Below are 25,122 nucleotides of genomic sequence, written 5' to 3' on the forward strand. Positions count from 1 at the left end.
AGGCTGAGCGCCGAAGAATTAATGCTTTTGAACTATGGTGTTGGAGAAGACTCTTGAGAGTCCCTGGACGGCAAGGAGATCCAACCAGTCCATTCTGAAGATCAGCCCTGGGATTTCTTTGGAAGGACTGATGCTAAAGCTGAAACTCCAGTACTTTGGCCACCTCATGCGAAGAGTTGATTCATTGGAAAAGACTCTGATGCTGGGAGGGATTGGGGGCAGGAGGAGAAGGGGACGACAGAGGATGAGATGGCTGGATGGCATCACTGACTCAATGGACGTGAGTCTGAGTGAACTCCGGGAGTTGGTGATGGACAGGGAGGCCTGGCGTGCTGTGATTCATGGGGTTGCAAAGAGCTGGACACGACTGAGCAACTGAACTGAACTAAACTGAAATAAAAGAAAAAAATACCAAAGTTCAGAAAATAATGAAACAGAAAACAAAGACTAGAGAAAAATTAACAAAACTAAAAGCTAATTTTATGAAAAGATCAATAAAAGACATAAACTTTTGGATAAACAGACCAAAAAAAGGACACAGACTATGTTAGATAAGGTCTTCAAGAGGACATGATCAGTGACTGACTAATGAGCTGGACTTGAGCAATCAGAGGCTCCTCACCCCCTCAACTGTCCTAGGAATGTCCGTTTTCCCCTGTTCCCAGTAGAAGCTGTTCCAAAGACAGAGAAAGGTGCTGCTGAGACCATCTGGACTGTGGAGGTGACAGATCCCAGTGAAGGGCTCTATTTAAACTTTCATGATTCTGGTGGTGGGTGTGGAGATCTACTCATCTCATGGCCACCTAAGACAGAGGAGGCATTGTCGAATAACTAGTGATGGTAAACACTCTAAGAGTATATTTGTATGAAATTTCTATAAATTAATATGTCCTGGTATGATATTATCAATCATAAATTTTAAATGTATGTCACAGAAATAACTAAATTTCCTTGTCAATTGCACTATATCAATGAACTCTCATCAGATCCTTAACCATGGCCTTTTTTTAAGTCTTTTGTCATTTACAGACCGTTACCATTTTACCCTGATGCTTTCAAAAAAGTGTCCCTGCAAAAGTGCTTCATCTTTAAGGAGATTCATGGGGAAGACTCAAACAAGTACGGGTTTCTGATAACTAAGATCAATCTGCCTTCATGTGGAGGGATAATAATGTACCTTTCAAGTAATTCCCCAAGGCTACGTGCACAGCCCTACAATATGTTGTAGAACTGTAGTGCAAGATTTGCTCCTGTTTCCACATCAGCAAAATGGACCCATTATGTTGATGATATAATGCTAACATGTGAAGACCTGCCTCTGCTGCAGGGTGAGGAAAAGGAAGGGTGGTGAACCCACAGAAAATTCAAGGCACAGGCACTGTTTTCAGGAGTTGTCTGGTCAAGAAAGTCATGAGTTGTCCCAGAAGCCGTGAGTGATAATGTGCAAGCCTAGTCAACTCCTACAAATCTAAAAGAGGTGTGAGCCTTTGTAGGGATTTGTGGTTTTGGAGTACTCTTTACCCTCATCTGGAACAGTGCCTTGTCAAATAGACAGCAACTGAAAGTCAAGTTTCGAAGGTCATGATGTTCAAGTCCGGGCAAAAGAACATGACATTGAATAGAGGCTCTATTTCACCTATAATCTGTGAGCAGTAGGGTTGGTAAAAAGGAAAAATGGAATATTGGAAGCAGCAGACTAAAGTACTAACAGGAAAAACCACCTTGGCCAGGGAGACTAAAGTACTGTCCCAAGTTTTAATACATCTGAATGATCAATCAGTAGGGCCAGTCACCCCACATGCAAAAAGACGGACCCTTGCAAAGACACCCAACATCGTCAAGTCACAGGGAAGAGCCACTGCCCTGATTTTCACCATGAATCAATGTGCTGTTCTGCTGAAAACACCAAGGCCCATCACACCTGGGAAACATGTTATCTCCTGGAATTTGTAGTAAGACATCCCACCAGGATGGGTGAGTTACTTCATGCCCCTGGGTGAGTGGCAATCCATCTCCATTGGGATCCTATTTTCTTGCTGCAAGTTGGACCTGCTGAAACACTATGCCTGAAATTGAACAAGCCACGTGGAGAAAGAGAAGCAGGTGTGGGTCCTGGTCTGGCATATCCCACCACCCAGCCCATCTCCTCACACCTGACAGTGCTGCCTCCCTCAGCCCCATGTACGTACAACTAGGTCCTAAAGTTGCCAACCTCCTTCTACTCAAGGCCAGGTGAGCACGTTCTATCTTCCTCCGGGTTTATCATTTGGCTGCTGTCTTTGTTCCCTCCACTGGCCTGGAAGACAATAGAGTTCACATAAAAATCCTCACTAAATTTACCCAGCAAGCCTTAAATGACAGTCAGAAAAGCCTGTCCTTATCAAACATTGAAATGTCTCTAACAAGAAAGGCTGTTCCTTAGACATTATTCCTGCCTCAGAAGGAGGCACTTGTGCCATCATCCTAACAGAGTGTTGTGTGTTCATACCTGATGAGTTAAAGTGTCATCTCTATTAAATCAAATGAAGACACAAATGAATGCCCTCAGTGACCTGACCCCCAGCAGAGGGGACTGAATAAATCAGTGGTGTGGATCATGGGGGCTTAGTGGAAAAAGTTATTTATTTTGGGAATCATTGTCTTAATCTGTGTTTTCTCTTGCTTGTGTCTATACTGTTGCTGTACCATCTGCTTCCAACACAGCTAGACAGCCACCAAATAAGCCACCTCCATGCCAATAAAACTCCTTGCTGACTGCTTCAGGCACACTGTGGAAGGGGGAACATGTAACATCATAAAAGTCAGTCACAAGGGGTGAAGTGCTGGAGGAGGTAATTCAGAGGACATCACAGCCAGCTGACCTGTGAGCTGGACCCAGGCAATCAAGCTCCTTACCTCCTCCTCTGTCCATGGAATGTACACTTTGCCTACCATTCCCACATTGGGAGCTGTTCCCAGGACTCATTCTTGAGTAAGTAAGGTGCTGCTGAGGCCATGAGTACACAGATGAATCCAGTTAAAACCACTAGATAATTTTTTACAATTCTGATGGGCAGGTGTGGAGATGAACTTGTCTTGAGGCTGCCCAAGATGAGCTTTGTAAATAAGTTCCCTTGCTTATTAAAATCACCACCTACCAGGGAATGTAACTTGGTGCAGCCAGTTTGGAAAACAGTACAGAGCTTCCACAAAAAAATAAAAAATAGAAATACCATATGATCTGGGTTTCCCAGGTGGCACAGTGGTTAAAGAATCTGCCTGCCAATGCAAGAGATGCAAGAGATGCAGGTTCAATCCCTGGGTTGGAAAGGTCGCCTGGAGTAGGAAATAGCAACCCACTCCAGTATTCTTGCCTGGAGAATCCCAGGGACAGGGGAGCCTGGTGGGCTGCTGCCTATGGGGTCGCACAGAGTCAGACATGACTGAAGCGACTTAGCAGCAGCAGCAGCAGTGCATAATTAATTCCAGTTAATATATTTTATATTTATTGGTTATTACAGCAAACATTTTTTATGCTCCAAAAGAAATGTCAGTCCAGCAAAAAAGCTGCATTTAATTTTCTTTTAAGATAGATAAGCTTTAAGGAAGAAACAGTTTCTCTTGCTATCTCATTTTCAAATTACTAATACTTTACCAGAGAAATAACTACGTATCTTGTCAAACATTAAATAGGCTACAAAAAAATTTCCAAGATACATTTCTTCAATTTCTAAAAAGTAAATAAAGGCTCTCATGGGCTTCCCAGGTGGCGCTAGTGGTAAAGAATCTGCTCGCCAATACAGGAGGCATTACAGACGTGGGTTCGATTCCTGGGTTAGGAAGATCCCCTGAAGAAGGGCATGGCAACCCACTCTAGTATTCTTGCCTGGAGAATCTGATGAACAGAAGAGCCTGGGGGGTCATAGGGTTTCACAGAGTTGGACACAACTGAAGTGACTTAGCACACACCCACACAAAAGCATTTACATTCATTCCCAAGCTAAGTGAATGTTAAAAAACAAAGTTTAAAAAAAGATCTCTCCTCTTTGGATAGTCCACTTAGTTACATAAAGTATTTTCTGTCCAACACTTTCTCAAATTCAGCATAATTATTTCCTAAGAGCATGTTGATAAGAGCCTTCATTTCTAATCATTTATGTGTTCTGGCAAAACTGCAAAATTCCTTGGCTACCACAAGTCACATTAGTTGACTGTGAAATTTCTCAATCTTTTTTTTTAAACAACAGTATATGGATCTTTAGTTGCAGCATACTAACTCTTAGTTATGGCATGTGGGGTCTAGTTTCCCGACCAGGATATGAACGTGGGCCCCCAGGACTGGGAGCAGGGAATCTTAGATACTAGACCACCAGGGAAGTCCCTCATCATCTGTTACTTTGAGACACACACTCCCATCAGAATGTCTACACTGAGAACCATATGCACCTTCAAAGAGTTGGCAAGGTTAAGCCTTCTCAATGCACAGCTGAACTTCTGCCAGGTCTGAAACTGTGGAATTATTTGCCAGTGGGGAAAGGAGAAGGGAAGGGAAAGGCTGTGGGGCAGGAGGTGGTAAACCTGACCCACCAACCTGCCTCCCACAACTACCACCAGGTTCAAATCAATGGAGAAATGACAAAGTAAAAATAAATGATGTTGGGTCAACTGAGTAGCCGACTGAGAATAAAGATGGATCCATAAGGATCACACAAGGATAACTTCCAAATTGCTGTCGAAGATTTAAATGTAAAAAACAAAAACACACATTTTCTAGAAAAAGCCCTGAGGGAATTTGTACAGAACTTCAGAGTAGGGAAGGCCTTTCAAACTATGACATAAAATCCAGGAGCCATAAGAGAGACTGATTCATTCTACTACTGAGAGAGTCAATTCCTAGGCAGGTTAACAAAAAGTCTCGGGGTCCCCAAGGAGAGAGGGGTCTGCGGTTCTCTAGGAGATAGAGGTCTGGAATTCTCAAGGAGGAAAGGACAATTTTTTTTTCCCTCCACATTCCTTAGTCTTAGTCACATAAAATGTTTTTATCTTTAAGCCTCAAACTGATGGCTACACAACAGCTCAGTTTAAATGCTGTACTAAGGATGGGCCAAGAGGAGCTACCCCACGTCTGAGGCCAGGCGCGGCAGCCGGGACGAGCTACCTTACATCCAAGGAGCGGTGGCTGCTCAGGCACAGGAGGGCTGAGAGGAGCTACTCCAAGTTCAAGGTCAGGAGGGGCGGCCGCAAGAAGATAACCCTCGTCCAAGGTAAGGAGCAGTGGCTGCGTTTTGTTGGAGCAGCTGTGAAGAGATACCTCCACGTCCAAGGTAAGAGAAACCCAAGTAAGATGGTGGGTGTTCCGAGAGGGCATCAGAGGGCAGACACACGGAAACCATAATCACAGAAAACTAGTCAATCTGATCACACGGACCACAGCCTTGTCTAACTCAATGAAACTAACCCATGCTGTGTGGGGCTACCCAAGACGGGCGGGTCATGGTGGAGAGGTCTGACAGAATGTGGTCCACTGGAGAAAGGAATGGCATACCACTTCAGTATTTTTGCCTTGAGAACCTCATGAACAGTATGAAAAAGCAAAATGATAGGATACTGAAAGGGGAACTCCCCAGGTCGGTAGATGCCTAATATGCTACTGGAGATCAGTGGAGAAATAACTCCAGAAAGAATGAAGGGATGGAGCCAAAGCAAAAACAACACCCAGTTGTGGATGGGACTGGTGATAGAAGCAAGGTCCAATGCTGTAAAGAGCAATATTGCCTAGGAACCTGGAATGTCAGGTCCATGAATCAAGACAAATTGGAAGTGGTCAAACAAGAGATGGGCAAGAGTGAATGTCGACATTCTAGGAATCAGCGAACTAAAATGGACTGGAATGGGTGAATTTAACTCAGATGACCATTATATCTACTACTGTGGGCAGGAATCCCTCAGAAGAAATGGAGTAGCCATCATGGTCAACAAGAGTCCGAAATGCAGTACTTGGATGCAATCTCAAAAACGACAGAATGATCTCTGTTCATTTCCAAGGCAAACCATTCACTATCACAGTAATCCAAGTCTATGCCCCAACCAGTAACGCTGAAGAAGCTGAAGTTGAACGGTTCTATGAAGACCTACAAGACCTTTTAGAACTAACACCCAAAAAAGATGTCCTTTTCATTTTAGGTGACTGGAATGCAAAAAAAAAAAAAAAAAAAAAAAAAAAAAAAAAAAAAACCATTCAGGTATGACCTAAATCAAATCCCTTGTGATTATACAGTAGAAGTGACAAATAGATTTAAGGGACTAGACTTGATAGACAGAGTGCCTGATGAACTATGGACAGAGGTTCGTGACATTGTACAGGAGGACAGGGATCAAGACCATCCCCATGGAAAAGAAACGGAAAAAAGCAAAATGGCTGTCTGGGGAGGCCTTACAAATAGCTGTGAAAAGAAGAGAAGCGAAAAGCAAAGGAGAAAAGGAAAGATATAAGCATCTGAATGCAGAGTTCCAAAGAATAGCAAGGAGAGATAACAAAGCCTTCTTCAGCAATCAATGCAAAGAAATAGAGGAAAACAACAGAATGGGAAAGACTAGGGATCTCTTCAAGAAAATTAGAGATACCAAGGGGACATTTCATGCAAAGATGGGCTCGATAAAGGACAGAAATGGTATGGACCTAACAGAAGCAGAAGATATTAAGAAGAGGTGGCAAAAATACACAGAAGAACTGTACAAAAAAGAGCTTCATGACCCAGATAATCATGATGGTGTGATCACTGACCTAGAGCCAGACATCCTGGAATGTGAAGTTAAGTGGGCCTTAGAAAGCATCACTATGAACAAAGCTAGTGGAGGTGATGGAATTCCAGTGGAGCTATTTCAAATCCTGAAAGATGATGCTGCCAAAGTGCTGCACTCAATATGCCAGCAAATTTGGAAAACTCAGCAGTGGCCACAGGACTGGAAAAGGGCAGTTTTCATTTCAATCCCAAAGAAGGCAATGCCAAAGAATGCTCAAACTACTGCACAATTCCACTCATCTCACATGCTAGTAAAGTAATGCTCAAAATTCTCCAAGCCAGGCTTCAGCAATATGTGAACCGTGAACTTGCAGATGTTCAAGCTGGTTTTAGAAAAGGCAGAGGAACCAGAGATCAAATTGCCAACATCTGCTGGATCATCAAAAAACAAGAGAGTTCCAGAAAAACATCTATTTCTGCTTTATTGATATGCTAAAGCCTTTGACTGTGTGGATCACAATAAACTGTGGAAAATTCTGAAAGAGATGGGAATACCAGACCACCTAACCTGCCTCTTGAGAAACCTATATGCAGGTCAGGAAGCAACAGTTAGAACTGGACATGGAACAACAGACTGGTTCCAAATAGGAAAAGGAGTACATCAAGGCTGGATATTGTCACCCTGCTTTTTTAACTTATATGCAGAGAACATCAGGAGAAATGTTGGGCTGGAGAAAGCACAAGCTGGAACCAAGATTGCCAGGAGAAATATCAATAACCTCAGATATGCAGATGACACCACCCTTATGGTAGAAAGTGAAGAAGAACTAAAGAGCCTCTTGATGAAAGTGAAAGTGGAGAGTTAAAAAGTTGGCTTAAAGCTCAACATTCAGAAAACTAAGATCATGGCATCTGGTCCCATCACTTCATGGGAAATAGATGGGGAAACAGTGGAAACAGTGTCAGACTTTTTTGGGGGGGGGAGGGGGAGGGGCTCCAAAATCACTGCAGATGGTGACTGCAGCCATGAAATAAAAGAGGCTTACTCCTTGGAAGGAAAGTTATGTCTAACCTAGATAGCATATTCAAAAGCAGAGACATTACTTTGCCAACAAAGGCTTGTCTAGTCAAGGCTATGGTTTTTCCAGTGGTCATGTATGGATGTGAGAGTTGGACTGTGAAGAAAGTTGAGCGCCGAAGAATTGATGCTTTTGAACTGTGGTGTTGGAGAAGACTCTTGAGAGTCCCTTGGACTGCAAGGAGATCCAACCAGTCCATTCTAAAGGAGATCAGTCCTGGGTGTTCTTTGGAAGGACTGATGCTAAAGCTGAAACTCCAATACTTTGGCCACCTCACGCGAAGAGTTGACTCATTGGAAAAGACCCTGACGCTGGGAGAGATTGGGGGCAGGAGGAGAAGGGGATGACAGAGGATGAGGTGGCTGGATGGCGTCACCAACTTGATGGACCTGAGTTTGAGTGAACTCCGGGAGTTGGTGATGGACAGGGAGGCCTGGCGTGCTGTGATTCATGGGGTCACAAATAGTCGGACATAAGTGAGCGAGTGAACTGGACAGAAAACTTATAGGATGTAGCAAAAGCAATTCTAAGAGGCAAGTTTAAAATGATAGATGCTTACCTCAAGAAACAAGAAAAATTTCATATAGCTTAATTTTATACCTCAAGAAACTAAAAAAAGAAGTACAAATAAAGATCAAAGTTATCATAAGAGAGTGCCAGAGGAGTGTAATCTCCTTGGTTCTGTCTCGTCTCAACAAAAATTTGAAGCGAGGGACTTAAAGCCCTCTGCATGTTATAGCTCTCAGACAGATTGTATTATAGCTCTCGGGTCTCGGACCGACCTTGTTATAGCTCTTAGACAGATCAGTGTTACAACTCAGTTTTATTTGCAAAATACATCCTCGAGGCGTGAGGGCATGCCTACTGAAAGAGAGAAAGAGAAGAGAGGGCCCAGCCCTTTGGCTCCTGGCTCCCCTATGTTTTTTTCTTCCCCCTGGGCCTGCCCTGTGTAAATCGGGCTAGCCAGGAGTGCTGTTTGTTCTACCTGCGGTCCTCACTCTGGTCCTTGGACCTTCCTTTGTTCTATTTTCGTGGGCTTTTCCCTTGTCTTTTAACCACCGCCATTCTGGACTCCTGTTTCCTATTCTAACTACCTAACAGAAGGTCTTTGTAAATAATAAAGATCAGAGTGGAAATAAATAAAACAGAGACTAAAAAGACAATAGAAAAGATCAATGAAACTAAGTACTGGTTTTTTTTAAAAAAAAGATTTAATAGACAAAACTTTAGCTACACTCATTAAGAAAAAAGAGAGGACCCAAACAAACAAAATCAGAAATGCAAGAGAAGACTTAACAATTGGCACCATGGAAATACAAAGAACTATATGACACTACTTTGAGCCAACAAACTGGTTAATAACGTAGAAATGAATAAATTCCTAGAAACATACCACCTACCAAGACTGAATCATGAAGAAATAGAAAATCTGAACAGATACTTTACTGTTGTTCAGTTGCTAAGTTGTGTATGATTCTTTGAGACCCCATGGCCTGCGGCATGTCAGGCTCCCCTGTCATTTACTATATCCCAGAGTTTGCTCAAATTCATGTCCTTTGAGTCAGTGTTGCTAGCTAACCATCTCATCCTCTGCCACAGCCTTCTTTTGCCTTCAATCTTTCCCAGCATCAGGGTCTTTTTCAGCAAGTCAGTTCTGCACATCAGGTGGCCAAAGGATTGGAGCTTTAGCATGAATCCTTCCACTGAATACCCAGGGCTGATTTCTTATAGGACTGACTAGTTTGATCCCATTGCAGTCCAAGGAACTTTCAAGAGTCTTCTCCAGCTCCACAATTCATGAGCATCAATTCTTTGGTGCTCAGCCTACTTTATAGTCCAATTCTCACATTCATACTTGACTACAGGAAAACCACAGCTTTGATTAGATGGATGTTTAGTGACAAAAAAAAAAGTCTCTGCTTTTTAATATGCTGTATAGGTTTGTCATAGCTTTTCTTTCAAGGAGCAAGTGTCTTTTATGGCTGCAGTCACCATCTGCAGTGATTTAGGGGCTCAAGAAAATAAAATTTGTCACTGCTTCCACTTTTTCCCCTTCTATTTGCAATGAGGTGATGGAACCAGAGGCCATGATCTTAGTTTTTTGAATGACGAGTTTTAAGCCAGCTTTTTCACTCTCCTTTTTCACTTTCATCAAGAGGCTCTTTAGTTCCTCTTCATTTTCTGCCATTAGAGTGGTATCATTTGAATATCTGAGGTTATTGATATTATGTTTGTGATTGATCCAACCTGGCATTCTCAAGGTGTACTCTGCATATAAGTTATTAAGCAGGGTGAAAATATACAGCCTTGGTGTATATTACTAGAAGGTTATGAGACAGATTACTGCTGATTCAGTCGTGTCCGATTCTGTGCAACCCCAGAGACGGCAGCCCACCAGGCTCCGTTGTCCCCGGGATTCTCCAGGGAAGAACACTGGAGTGGGTTGCCATTTCCTTTTCCAATGCATGAAAGTGAAAAGTGAAAGTGAAGTCACTCAGTCGTGTCCGACTTTTCATGACACCATAAACTGCAGCCTACCAGGCTCCTCTGTCCATGGGATTTTCCAGGCAAGAGTACTGGAGAGGGTTGCCATTGCTTTCTCCAGACAGATTACTAGTAAAGAGATTAAATCAGTAATCAAAAATTATCCAACAAATAAAAGTGTAGGACTAGAGGACTTCACTACTGAACTCTATCAAATATGCAAAGTATTAATACCAAGAATTCTCAAACTCTTCTGAGAAATAGAAGGGGAAGAAATGCTTCCAAACTCATTTCACAAGGACAGCATTATTCTGATACTAAAACCAGACGAGGATGCCACAAGAAAGAAATTTCTGCACTTCTGAAAATACCATTAAAAACACAAGCCACAGAGTAGGAAAACATTTGCAAATCACATATTTGATACATACATGATTTGATACAAGAATTCTCAACACATAAGAAAATAACCCAATTTTAACATGTTCAGGGGATTCCTTGGCAGTCCAGTGGTTAGGATGCTGCACTTCCACTGCAGGGGGTGTAGCCTCAACCCCTAGCTGGGGAACTAAGATCCTGCATTCCATTCAGCATGGCCAAAAAAGCAATAATAAAAAATAAAATGTTCAAAAGATTTGAACAGACACTCTGAACAAGATACATGGATGGCAAATAAGCTCATCAAAAGATGCTTGACATCATTAATCATCTGGGAGATGCAAGTTAAAACAACAACGAGGGACCACTAGATACATTTCAGGATGCCTAAAATTAAAAGGACTCCCACACCAAGTGTTGGTGAGGTTGTGGAGCAACTAAATCTCTCATACACTTGCTGGTGGTACAATCAGTTTGGAAAACAGTTTGGCATTTTTCTTTAAGAGGTAAACACATACCTACCATGTGACACTGACATTCTATTAAAGAAATTTATCCATGAGAAATGGAAGCATATGTCCATACAAAGGCTTGTACACTAATGTTCACAGTAGCTTAACTTAAAAAAAAAATGTTGGACCACATTGGGTCTTAGTTGTGGCATGCAGGATCTTTGTTGCATCATTTGGGATCTTTCATTGAGGTGCACGGACTCTCTAATTGTGACCTGTGGGTTCCAGAGCACTCAGGTTCAGTAGCTGTGGTGTGGGGGTGAGAGGGTACCAGGCAGGAAGGCTAGGTTCTCCAAACGGAAGAAACAGGCTGCAAGTGTCAGACATTTTTTATCTCTCTCTTAAGCAGCAGGAGGAAACAAACTATAAGTGTTGGTGTTTTTATCCCCTTCTCTGGTGGTGGTGGCGGTATAGTCACTAAGTCGTGTTGAAGGAGGAAACAGACAGAGCTGGACTCCATCTTAGGCCAGGCTGAGAACATTAGGCTACAAGCATGGTCACTCTCCCAGTAGACTCTGAACTTTGTTCCCAGTGTCTACAGAAGTGGCATACCAATGGAAAACCAGACCCCCCCCAAACCCCACTCCCTGATAAAAGAGCCTCAGGACTTGTACTTGGACTCTCCGTTGCCTAAAAGAATATGCTAATTATCTCTGTAATAGAACAAAGTGGTAAATTCCATTATGTTTATCGGGATATGACCACAGTCCTATTGATAAATATCCACTGTTCATCTAGTCTTGTGACACATGAATCATGGGTTAACTTTGATCGTTATCTTTTACCTTGTCCAGACTAGTTTCAAGAAATTTGGGGAGGTGGGTTTGAGCAAGTACACTTAGGGTATATAAGGTTTTCTCAAAAACTGGTCAGGGTCCTTGGCTAAGAGGAGACTCCACCTTGGGCCCGCCGGTGTAATAAACTGCACTCCACTATCTGCATTGTTCTTCTGAGTGAGTTTGTTTCCCGGAACGCGTGGCTACAACAGTGTCTGACTCTTGCAACCCCGTGGACTTCAGCCTGCCAGGCTCCTCTGTCCATGGGATTCTCCAGGCAGGAATACTGGAGTGGGTTGCCATTTCCTTCTCCAGGGGATCTTCCCGACCCAGGAATTGAACTCAGGTCTCCTGCATTGCAGGCAGATGATTTACCAAGTGAGCTATGAGTGAAGCCCTCCCCTTCTCTATATAAATTTAAAAAGAGGTTTCTTTTAAGATCTGTGTTGCCATGATGACACCTGATTCCACCTGAACTTAACTTTTCTCAAACCTTGAGCTAACCAATGTATTTTTCTTATGGAAATGTCTGTCTTAAGCTATGTTAATGAACTATGTATTTACCCTAGACTCTGTCTTCAAGTTAGTTCCACCTAAGATTAAGAACAGACTTTGACAAACCAGTATGCTTTACTCATGCAAATGTTCTCTTAAGCTACATTAATGAGACTGTATTTGCTTGGAAACCTGCCTCTCTTCAAAATTCATGTCAATCATTTTATGGCCTGGGACATCTCACCTTGTGCCAATGTTATTTCAAAATACATGTTGTGCGTGAGGGGCCTAGTACCAGTCTCTGAGTTTTGAGACATTTCCTTTCTCTAATTAGCAGACTGCTAGTAGCTATACAATGGCAACCCACTCCAGTACTCTTCTCTGGAAAATCCCATGGATGGAGGAGCTTGGTAGGCTGCAGTCCATGGGGTGGCTAAGGGTCAGACATGACTGAGCGACTTCACTTTCACTTTTCACTTTCATGCATTGAGAAGGAAATGGCAACCCACTCCAGTGTTCTTGCCTGGAGAATCCCAGGGACGGGGGAGCCTGGTGGGCTGCCATCTATGGGGTCACACAGAGTCAGACACGACTGAAGCGACTTAGCAGCAGCAGCAGTAGCTATATAACATCTAGCTAAACACTAGCAGGGGGGCACTCTTTCTGCCCCCTTCTGATGTCTATGTCAGAAGCTTTCTCTATCTCTTTTATACTTTAATAAAACTTTATTACACAAAAGCTCTGAGCAATCAAGCCTTGTCACTGGCCCCAGATTGAAATCCTCTCCTAGAGAGGCCAAGAATCCCATCATCTTTCACGGCTCAGCAACAACCTTTCAGGGACTTAGATGCTATGCAGCATGTGGGATCTTAGTTTCCCAATCAGGGATGGAACCTGAGTCACCTGCATTGCAAGGAGGGTTCTTAACCACTGGACCACTGGAGAAGTCCCCATAGTAGCTTCATTTGTAATAAGCTACTGTAATAAGCTATGAAAACTGTTAACAACTCAAATATCCATCAAATTCAGGAGAGTAGATAAACAAACTGTTTAGATCCATACAATAGAATACTACTCAGTGGAAAATCAATGGATACATACAACAGTATGAATGACTCAATTATGCTGGATGAAAGAAATCAGACAATAAAAGTAGATATTATATGATTCCAATTAACATAAAATCATACGATGTATGTGTATGGGCTTAGTCGCTCTGTCATGTCCAATTCTTTGCGACCCCATGGACTGTAGCCTGCCAGGACCTCTGTCCATGGAGATTCTCCAGGCAAGAATCCTGGAGTGGGTTGCCATCCTCCTCCTGGGGATCTTCCCAACCGAGGGATCAAACCCAGGTCTCCCACATTGCAGGCAGATTCTTTACCATCTGAGCCACTAGGGAAACCCAAGAATACTGGAGTGGGTACTCTATCCTTTCTCCAGAGGATCATCCTGACCCAGGAATCAACCAGGAATTGAACTGGGGTCTTCTGCATTGCAGGCAGAGTCTTGTAAGCCCAACTATAGGAAAGGCAAACTAACCTCCAGTGACAGAAAACAGATCAGTGGTGGCCTGGGAATACAGAGGGCAGGAAAGAGGGATCACAAAGGGGAAAGAGGTATTTGGGAGGCAGGGAGTGTGACTGATATATTCATTACCTTGACTGAAGCAGTGATTTCATGTGTGTGTACATGTGCCAGAATTTAACCAAATGATACAGCTTAAATATGTGTAGTTTATTTTATGTTAATTCTACCTCAAGAAACCTGTTAAGATGGAGCACGTATTTATAAAATACGTATTGGGTATAACATATAATGAAACAAAACACTCCCTGTATCCATCACATGGTTTTAAAAAGTAAACATTACCATTATTTTTGAGCATTTCTATGTTTCCTGAACACCCTAAGGCCCAGGTTTCTTGTTAAAAACAGATGGATGTCTGAAAATATTTTCTTAACACTTTAAGTTCCCAAAAGTGAATATTCTGGGGACTATTTTTACGTAAGTTAATTCAGTCGTGTCTGACTCTGTGCGACCCCATAGACAGCAGCCCACCAGGCTCCCCCGTCCCTGGGATTCTCCAGGCAAGAACACTGGAGTGGGTTGCCATTTCCTTCTCCAATGCATGAAAGTGAAAAGTGAAAACGAAAGTGAAGTTGCTCAGTCATGTCTGACTCTTAGCGACCCCATACACTGCAGCCCACCAGGCTCCTCCATCCATGGGATTTTCCAGGCAAGAGTACTGGAGTGAGGTGCTATTGCCTTCTCCGGTAAGTTAATTCAGTAATGTAGTAATTTGGCACAGTTTGAAGGTGAAACTTGCCCTTTAAAAATGGGCAGCCCAAAACAGTAACTTAAAAATAATCCCACTGTGCAGTTATGAACATCTAAGAACCTCTGCCTAGAATGCAAAAGGGAAAACTCTTGCTGTCACCAGACAGGCATGTGCTTTCACTTCTTTTTTAAAAAAAATGAGGCAGAGGTGGGCAGGATGGAACAGAAGTAGGACGGGGCACAGAGTAATAAATCAGGTTTACCAACGGCCTTCTGGTGTGTTTTAACCAGGCTCCACCCTCAGATTGTTTTCTTAGGAGACCGGAGAACAGAAGCTGTGAGTACACTCTGCGTTTAAAACTGCAGCAGTAGTCTCCAAGCAGGAATAGGGGGCTGTAATCAGCTTTCCTTCTAAGGAAAAGCTGGGAACCTTCTCATTTCACTTCATGAAAAATAAGCCATGAGGCAATTTCTGCCAAACATCTATTAACTGGATAAAACGGGTCTCTTGCCCGAGATCTGACTTCAGCTGTGTATTTCCAGCACAGCCAGTTCTTCTTTCCTCTGCAGCTGATTGGCTCTGGAGTGTGACCAGAAACCTACTTCCTGCAATTAAAGGAGTCAGCTCTTTGACCACTGACCTGTTTTCTTCTCTTCTGAGTGATGGCGCTCACCATTTTTATCCTCCGGCTGGCCGTCTGCATCCTGGCATTTCCCTTGTACCTGCTGGACTTTCTGGGCTTGTGGAACTGGATATGCAAACAGTGGTTCCCCTACTTCCTGGCAAGGTTCACTGTGATGTACAACAAACAGATGGAGAGCAAGAAGCAGGAGCTCTTCAGCAACCTGCGGGAGTTCATGGGCCCCTCTGGGAAGCTCTCCTTGCTGGAGCTGGGCTGTGGCACGGGGGCCAACTTCAAGTTCTACCCCTCTGGATGCCAGGTGACCTGTGTTGATCCCAACCCCAACTTTGAGAAGTTCTTGATCAAGAGCATTGCCCAGAACCGACACCTACAGTTTGAGCGCTTCATAGTGGCTGCCGGGGAGAACATGCACCAGGTGGCCTCAGGCTCCATGGATGCGGTGGTCTGCACCCTGGTGCTCTGCTCCGTGAAGAACCAGGAGCAGATCCTCCAGGAAGTGTGCCGAGTGCTGAGGCCGGTGAGTGCGGGCATGAGGAGGGCTGCTTAGTAGCAACCACATCACCACGGGCAGTCCTCCCAATTTCAGTAGATCAAACACCCTAACATAAAAGTAAAGCTACTAGAAAAAATACTGTTGAATTTTTTTAAAAATATTCGAGTGCAGAAGAAGCTATGAAGGAAAAGATTGATAATACATGAATAAAAAAAAAAGTTAGAACTCCTGCAGGGAAAAGGACCATAAATAAATTTGAAGTACAAAAATATTTTGTAAAAAATATTTACCAAGGATGATAATGAGTTAACTTCCTTCATAAAGGTGTTACAAATCAACAAGATCAACAGGATTCTTAAATAAATTGTTTTTTAAAAGAGGGAAAAAAAGCAAAGCACAGGAACAGAAATATAAATAAAAATAGCCAATATATGATTTAAATATCTAGTCTTGTAATTAAAGAACAAATTAAAGCATGATATTTTACAGTGGAATCTTGAAAATAAAACAAATGAATATAATAAAATAGAAATAAATTCATAGATATACAGAACAAACTAGTGGTTACCATCTGGGAGAGGGAAAAAGGGAGGAGCAAGAGTGGTATGGGATTAAGAGATACAAACTAGTATGTGTAAAATAAATAAGCAACAAGGATATATTCTACAGCACAGTGTAGTCATTATTTTGTAATAACTTTAAGTGGAGTATAACTATAAAAATTTTGAATCACTTTGTTGTACACCTGAAACTAATATTATAATCAACCACGCTGCTGCTGTTCCTGCTAAGTTGCTTCAGTCATGTCCGACTCTGTGCAACCCCATACACGGCAGCCCACCAGGATCCTCCGTCCCTGGGATTCTCCAGGCAAGAACACTGGAGTGGGTTGTCATTTCCTTCTCCATAATCAACCATACTTCAATTAAAAAGAAATTAAAGCAAGAACCTTTTTATCTACTATTCTGTCAGAGACTTTTAAGTTCAATATGGTATTGGGGTGGGTCTGGGGGTCTGGATACCCAACTGGAGGAAGTGTCCTCTTCGGAGGGCAATTTAATAATATCAAATTTTCAAGTAATTTACATCTTCATCCAACAGGAATTTATCCTATAGTTATCATGCAAAAAACCACAAAAACTCATTTAAAGGTAAAAATATTCATTACAGTATTTTTAATATAATAAATTGGAAATAACATCCATCAATGGGAAGTTGTTAAGTAAATTGTCACGTAGTATAAAGGATTTCTTTGCAGCTGTTAAAACAAGAAATTTTTACCTATGTCAATGAAAAACATCCTCAAGAGATAGTGTTAATTTTAAAAGCAATGAAAACAGACTATTATTTAGGTGCTAATCCATTTGTGTGTGGGGGGAGAATATACTTATATAAGTATTTATGTTAATGGGAATTATAAACATGTAACAATTAACAGTGGTTACCTATTGGGAAGGGAACTGGATGAGGGGAAAGAATTTCTTTTCATTTTATACCTCTCCGTATAGTTTGAAATTCTTTATACCTGTATGTAATTTTCACATATTACCTTTATTGTTTACTTAAAAGCTAGTTTTATTTTATTTTTTTTTAATTTAATTTTATTTTTAAACTTTACATAACTGTATTAGTTTTGCCAAATAAAAGCTAGTTTTAAATAGAAGCTTGGTGTGCTGCAGTCCACGGGGCTGCAAAGAGTCAGACACGACTGAGAAACTGAACAGCAATTCTACACAAAGCTGAACATATATAAAATATTAATATTTTAACATTTGAATTTACTCTTCTAGGGGGAAAAGATGGTCTGTAATCCCCAGTTTTATTTTCTCCCATCCAAGTACTAACCAGGCCCAACCCTGCTTAGCTTCTGAGATCAGATGAGATGGCCATGTTTAGGGTGATACCGCCAGAGACCTCAGTTTTATTTTCTAACAGAGGAAGTTCCTCAGGAAGAAATGGACTTGAAGATAGTGTTTAGAGGCAATAATATACAGTTGTCCCTGAGAGTCACTCCCTACCCCCACCACAGATACCCAAATCTATACAAGCTCAAGTCCCTTACATAAAATGGTATAGAATCTGCATATAACCTACGCATATCCTCCCACATACCTTAAATCATCTCTAGATTACTTTTTAATACCTAATACAAGGTAAATGCTATATAAATAGTTGCCAGCATGTGGGAAATTCAAGTGTGGCCTTTTTTGAACTTTCTGGATTTTTCCCCAATATTTTTTATCTGTTGGTTGAAGCCAAGGATACTGAGGGCCGATTGTAATTCTGTGTTTGGCTCAAGAATAGGCCAACATCAAAACTGTAACTGAAAAAGGTCTAATTCTAACATTCAAATCCTGGGTTCATCTGTCCCAAGACTGGGCATTAACTGGGCACATTTAAGAGACATTTTGCTTATGTATTACTAATCTCACAACGCCTCTGCAAAGCAAATAATGATCACCTCGGGTTTAAGCATTGAGAATGCTCTTAGGGGATCATATTCTTCCTTTAGCTCCTACAAAGCACCCACTCACTGCTGAATAGAACCTGCATTGTCATTCACCCCATCATGCAGTCCTTAACGCAGGGACTGTCTTCATGTTGGGCTGGGGAAACAGACCTAGAGAAGTTAAGAAACTTGCCCCACATTACACAGCCAGCTGCTGCTGCTAAGTTATTTCAGTCGTGTCCGACTTTGTGCGACCCTATAGACAGCAGCCCACCAGGCTCCCCTGTCCCTGGGATTCTCCAGGCAAGAATACTGGCGTGGAGAATACTGCCATTTCCTCCTCCAATCCATGAAACTAAAAAGTGAAAGTGAAGTTACACAGTCGTGTCCGACTCATAGCGACCCCATGGACTGCAGCCTACCAGGCTCCTCCGTCCATGGGATTTTCCAGGCAAGAGTACTGGAGTGGGGTGCCATTGCCTTCTCCGACACAGCCAGCAGATCTGACTTTAATGCACATATTCTTATCACTGCACCACAGTGCTTATCACTGGGGCTTTGTATTGCTTCAACTTCAACATTTCTACCATTTTTGCTGGCTATTCTTCTTCTGCCCATCCCTTAAACATTGGAGTTTCTATTTTGGCTCTAATTTTGCTTATATACACCCCCTGTGTAATCTCATGTACCACCAAAATTTTCAATTACCACGCACACAGATGGTTTCCAAATCTAATTATCAAGCTCAGATCTCTCTTCTAATCCCAAATCTTCATGCCCAGTTGGCTACACAAGTCACCTGAAAGGGTAACAGGCTCTCTAGCCTAACCTGTGCAACCCAGAGGGCATCAGCAACCTCCTCAGACCTGGGTCTCCTCTTCTCTCCTGTCCTCTTCCATGGATAAATTTTTTTCCATCAGGAAATTTCAAGTTTTCCATTTCTGAACACACGTCTCATACTTGCCCACAGAGGGGCAAGTAGAGGGAACTCCCTCTCTAAACTCTGCCTGGACAGCTAAGACTAGGGAAGCTAGAAGAGGCTAAGAAGAATGGGTTTTGGAGGTACTCATTGGTCCCTTTCCTCCTTCTCGCCCCAGAGGTAGGTTAAGTAGAAAACTTCTGAAGACTCGTTAATAATGTGTACCCTCTACTATGTCCAGACTTGATCTATATTTACAGGAGTGTCCTAGATGAAACCACAGCAGTTACTGCTACTTGACAGTTATTTACAGACAGTATCCACTGATTGGGGAAAAAAATCAAATTACAAAATATTATCATGAATTCAGTAACACTTTTAGATGGCTCAGTATCTTTGTCTTTTTTTTAAAAAAAAATATTTTTTAGTTGAAAGATAACTGCTTACAGAATTTTGTTTTCTGTCAAATCTCAACATGAATCAGCCATAGGTATACATATGTCCACTTCCTCTTGAACCTCCCTCCCATCTCTCTCCCCATCCCACCTCTCCACATTGATACAGAGCCCCTATTTGAGTTTCCTGAGATATACAGCAAATTCCCATTGGCTATCTATTTTATATATGGTAATGTAAGTTTCCATATTACTCTCTCCATACATCTCACCCTCTCCTCCCCTCTCCCCATGTCCATAAATTTGCTCTCTATATCTGTTTCTCCATTGCTGCCCTGCAAATAAATTCTTCAGTACCATCTTTCTAGATTCTGTATATATGTGTTAATATGTGGTATTTCTCTTTCTGACTTACTTCACTCTAATAGGCTCTAGGTTCATCCACCTCATTAGAACTCACTCAAATGTGTTCCTTTTTATGGCTGAGTAATATTCCATTGTGTATATGTACCATAACTTTTTTATCCATTCATGTGTCGATGGACATCTAGGTTGATTCCACATTCTAGCTATTGTAAATAGTGCTGCAATGAACAATGGGGTACATGTGTCTTTTTCAGTTTTGGTTTCCTCAGGGTACATACCTTGGAGTGAGATTGCTGGGTCACATGGTGGTTTTATTCCTAGTTTCTTAACGACTCTCCATACTGTCTTCCATAGTGACTATATCAACTTACATTCCCACCAAAAATGCAAGAGGGTTCCCTTTCTCCACACTCTCTCCAGCATTTATTGTTTGTAGACTTTGATGATGGTCATTCTGACTCATGTGAGGTGGTATCTCATTGTAATTTTGATTTGCATTTTTCTAATAATGAGTGATGTTGAGCATCTTTTCATGTGTTTGTTAGCCATCTGTATGACTTTGCAGAAATGTCTGTTTAGGTCTTTTTGCCACTTTTTGATTGGGTTGTTTGTTTTTCTGGTACCAAGTTGTATGAGCTGCTTGTGTATTTTGGAAATTAACCCTTGTTTCGTTTGCTATTATATTCTCCAATTCTGAGAGCTGTCTGTTCACCTTGCTTATAGTTTCTTTGGCGTGCAAAAGTTTTTAAGTTTAACTAGGTCCCACTTGTTTGCTACTGCTGCTAAGTCACTTCAGTCATGTCCGACTCTGTGTGACCCCAGAGACGTCAGCCCACGAGGCTCCCCAGTCCCTGGGATTCTCCAGGCAAGAACACTGGAGTGGGTTGCCATTTCCTTCTCCAGTGCAGGAAAGTGAAAAGTGAGAGTGAAGTCACTCAGTTGTGTCCGACTCTTAGCGACCCCATGGACTGCAGCCCACCAGGCTCCTCCGTCCATGGGATTTTCCAGGCAAGAGTACTGGAGTGGGTTGCCATTGCCTTCTCCCACTTGTTTACTTTTGTTTTTATTTCCATTACTCTAGGAGGTGGGTCACAGAGGATCTTGCTTTATGTCATCAAGTGTTCTCCCTATGTTTTCCTCTAAGAGTTTTACAGTTTCTGGTCTTACATTTAGGTCTTTAATCCATTTTGAGTTTATCTTTGTTTATGGTGTTAGGAAGTGTCCTAATTTCATTCTTTTACGTGTAACTGTCCAGTTTTCCTAGCACCACTTACTGAAGAGGTGTCTTTGCCCCATTGTATATTCTTGCCTCTTCTGTCAAAAATAAGGTATCCATATTGCATGGGTTTATTTCTGGGTTTTCTATATTGTTCCATTGGTCTGTATTTCTGTTTTTGTGCCAGTACCATACTGTCTTGATGACTGTAGCTTTGTAGTATAATCTGAAGTCAGGAAGGTTAATTCCTCCAGCTCCATTCTCCTTTCTCAAGACTGCTTTGGCTATTCGGGGTCTTTTGTGTTTCCGTATGAATTGTGAAATTTTTAGGTCTAGTTCTGTGACAAATGCCATTGGTAATTTGATAGGGATTACACTGAATTTGTAGACTGCATTTGGTAGTATAGTCATTTTCACAATATGGATTCTTCCTACCCAGGAGCATGGAATATCTCTCCATCTGTTTAAGTTGTCTTTGATTTCTTTCATCAGTGTCTTGTAATTTTCTGTATACAGTTATTTTGTCTCCTTAGGTAGGTTTATTCCTAGATATTTTATTCTTTTTATTGCAATGGTGAATGGGACTGATTCCTTAATTTCTCTCTCTGATTTTTCATTGTTCGTATACAGGAATGCAAGTGACTCCTGTGTATTGATTTTGTCTCCTGCAACTTTGCTAAATTCACCGATTAGCTCTAGTAATTTTCTGATAATATCTTTAGGGTTTTCTATGTATTGTATCATGTCATCTGCAAACAGGGAGCACTCTCCTTTTCTGATCTGGATTCCTTTTATTTCTTTTTCTTCTCTGATTGCTGTAACTAGGACTTCCAAAACTATGTTGAATAATGGTGGTGAGAGTGGATACCCTTGTTTTGTTCCTGATCTTTGGGGGAATGCTTTCAGTTTTTCACCATTGAGAATAATGTTTGCTGTGGGCTTATCATATATGGCCTTTACCATGTTGAGGTAGGTTCCTTCCATGCCCATTTTTTTTAACAGTTTAAATCATAAATGGGTGCTGAATTTTGTCAAAGGCTTTTTCTATTGAGGTTTCTATTGAGACTATCATATGGTTTTTATCTTTCAATTTGTTAATATGGTGTATCACATTGATTTGCATATATTGAAGAATCCTTGCATCCCTGGAGTAAACCCAACTTGATCATGGTGTATGAGTTTTTTAATGTATTGGTGAATTCTGTTTGCTAAAATTTTGTTGAGGATTTTTGCATCTATGTTCATCAGTGATATTGGCCTGTAGTTTTCTTTTTTCGTGTTGTCTTTGTCTGGTTTTGGAATCAGGGTGATGGTGGCCTTGTAGAATGAGTTTGGAAGTGTTCCTTCCTCTGCAACTTTTTGAAAGAGTTTTAGAAGGATGGGTATTAGCTCCTCTCTAAACGTTTGACAGAATTCACCCGTGAAGCCATCTGCTCCCGGGTTTGCTTTTTGGCAAATTTTGATCAGTTTCGATTTCTGTGCTTGTAATTGGGTTGTTCATAATTTCTAATTCTTCCTGGTTCAGTCTTGGAAGATTGAACTTTTCTAAGAATTTGCCCATTTCTTCCAGATTATCCATTTTAGGTTATGCCATATAGGTGCTCAGAAGTCTCTTATAATCCTTTGTATTTCTGCATTGTCTGTTGAAATCTCTCCTTTTTCACTTCTTATTTTGTTGATTTGATTCTTCTCTCTTTTTTCTTGATGAGTCTGGCAAAAGGTTTGTCAATTTTTTTTATCTTCTCAGAGAACCAGTTTTTATTTTTATTAATCTTTATGATTGTTTCTTTCATTTCATTTATTTCTTCTCTGATCTTTATGATTTGTTTTCTTCTGCTAATTTGGGGGATTTTTTGGTTCTTATTTTTCCAGTTGTTTTAGGTATAAAGTTAGGTTGTCTATTCAATGTTTTTGTTTCTTGAGATAGGACTGTATTGCTATAAATTCCCCTCTTAGAACTGCTTTTGCTGCATCCCATAGGTTTTGAGTTGTTGTGTTTTCATTGTCATTTGTTTCTAGGAAATTTTTAATTTCTCTTTTGATTTCTTCAGTAACCTGTTCATAATTTAGAAACATACTGTTTAATCTCACAGTGCAGCTTGTCACTTGTGTACATCTTGCAGGTGGACTTTCCTCCACCTCACATACAGGGTCTTCAAGATGATGCGGTGGAGAATCCTCCAGGTTCACAGGAAATTTCACTTTGCTTGCTTCTCCTGCTCAATGATCTCTTTGGTGGAAAGGATGTTCTTCTCCTGAGTCTCAGTCTTCTTCAGCTTGGTCTTATCGAAGCTGTTGATTTCCCCATGTTGGGCTTGTCTGCCATTTTCTTAAAACAATCCGAGAAGTTCCACTTCAAGTCTCCTGTCCCAGTGCTCCCACTTGTGTCACTGACAAAAGAGACCTAGTGTTTTTTTTTTTTTTTTTTTTTTTTTTTTTCAAAAACTCGTGCTTTTATTTTTTCCCTACTTTTTAAAATTAATTTTTATTAAAGTATAGTTGCTTTACAATGTTGCATTAGTTTCTACCATACAGCAAAGTGAATCCCTTTTAGACTTCCTTCCCATTCAGGTCACCACAGTGCATTAAGTAGAGTTCCCTGTGCTGTACAGTATGTTCTCATTTGTTAGATGATTCATTTTCTGAAATTAATCCTATCACTTTCATTCTGTGATAATGGTACAAAGGTACAGGACATGGTTATTTAGCCTCAGACAGTGGTTGGTATGGATTCAGACTCCCACAGGCTTGCAAAGTGGAGCCTAAGAAAAATTTTCAGAAGAATTTAAAGGTTTTTTTTTCTATTTTTAAATAAAAAGAGAAATTAAAAAATTGTAATTAAAAGGCAAACAAAAAATGGGGGAAACGTTTGTAGTGTATGTAGTTTATAATAAAAGCCCTTACTGCTGCTAAGTCACTTCAGTCGTGTCCGACTCTGTGCAACCCCATAGACAGCAGCCCACCAGGCTCCCCTGTCCCTGGGATTCTCCAGGCAAGAACACTGGAGTGGGTTGCCATTTCCTTCTCCAATGCATGAAAGTGAAAAGTGAAAGGGAAGTTGCTCAGTAGTATCCGACTCTTAGCGACCCCATGGACTGCAGCCCACCAGGCTCCTCCATCCATGGGATTTTCCAGGCAAGAGTACTGGAGTGGGGTGCCATTGCCTTCTCTGAAAAGCCCTTACTAATCAGTAAAAAAAAAAAAAGCCAATAGCCTATTAGAAAACTGATAATGGACATTAACAGACAAATCAGAAAAACAGAAATCCAAACAGCCAGTATTAGTAGTCAAAGCGTTACTCACTCAGTCGTGTCAGACTCTTTACAACCCCATGGACTGTACAGCCCACCAGGCTCTTCTGTCCATGTAATTCTCTAGGCAAGAATACTAGAGTAGGTTGCCATTCCTTTCTACAGGGGATCTTTCCAACACATAACGTTTAGTAAAAGATGTTATAATTAAAAATACTAAAGATATGCATGTTATAAAAAAATACCACATTACACATCAAATAGATTTTTAAAAATATAGATGAGCATTTATTGAAAATGGGCACTCACATCTATTGCTGGCATGAATACAAACTGGGGCAACTCTTCCAAAGGGTAGTTTGACAACCAGGCTTCTGAGGTGGCTCAGTGGTAAAGAATCCACCTGCCAGTGCAGGAGATGCAAGAGACACGGGTTCAGTCCCTGGATCGGGAAGATCCCCTGGAGGAGGGCATGGCAACCCACTCGTATTCTTGTCTGAAGAATCCCATGGACAGAGGAGCCTGGTGGACTACAGTCCATGGTGTCGCAGAGTTGGAAGTGACTGAGCACGCAAGCATGCATGTGACAGGCATTAAGAATAGGCCTTGAATGCTTTAAATTGCTTTAAATTTTAGCTATCATTATGTATTACTTTTATGAAC

At 41.4% G+C, this 25,122-nt stretch overlaps 1 protein-coding gene, 1 long non-coding RNA gene and 1 pseudogene across 4 annotated transcripts in view; 1 reads left to right on the plus strand and 2 right to left on the minus strand.

Annotated features, from left to right (window-relative positions):
* Positions 1–331: 331 nt before the first annotated feature.
* Positions 332–25,122, minus strand: part of LOC123333303 — a 40,909-nt gene continuing 16,118 nt past the window's right edge. Inside the window, exons 2-3 of one of the 2 annotated variants that reach the window (XR_006550597.1) lie at positions 2,190–2,296; positions 332–390 (exon numbers count right to left, since the gene is read on the minus strand). This is a non-coding gene — a long non-coding RNA (uncharacterized LOC123333303). Of the gene's footprint in view, positions 391–1,606; positions 2,067–2,189; positions 2,297–25,122 lie in introns of those variants that run through there. The other variant, XR_006550598.1, reaches the window with a different exon arrangement.
* The window catches only part of LOC102400376 (HIG1 domain family member 1C), a 39,973-nt gene continuing 29,896 nt past the window's right edge, over positions 15,046–25,122 (plus strand). The window contains exon 1 of one of the 2 annotated variants that reach the window (XM_025284153.2): positions 15,046–15,887. In XM_025284153.2, coding sequence (XP_025139938.1) covers positions 15,390–15,887 — 498 coding nt within the window. In that variant the 5' untranslated portion in view covers positions 15,046–15,389. The remainder of the gene's footprint in view (positions 15,888–25,122) is intronic. The other variant, XM_025284155.2, reaches the window with a different exon arrangement.
* Positions 23,407–23,534, minus strand: LOC102399706 (annotated as a pseudogene).

The sequence above is a fragment of the Bubalus bubalis genome, chromosome 4 (genome assembly GCF_019923935.1).
Source record: "Bubalus bubalis isolate 160015118507 breed Murrah chromosome 4, NDDB_SH_1, whole genome shotgun sequence".
In the NCBI taxonomy this organism is placed as follows: domain Eukaryota; kingdom Metazoa; phylum Chordata; class Mammalia; order Artiodactyla; family Bovidae; genus Bubalus; species Bubalus bubalis.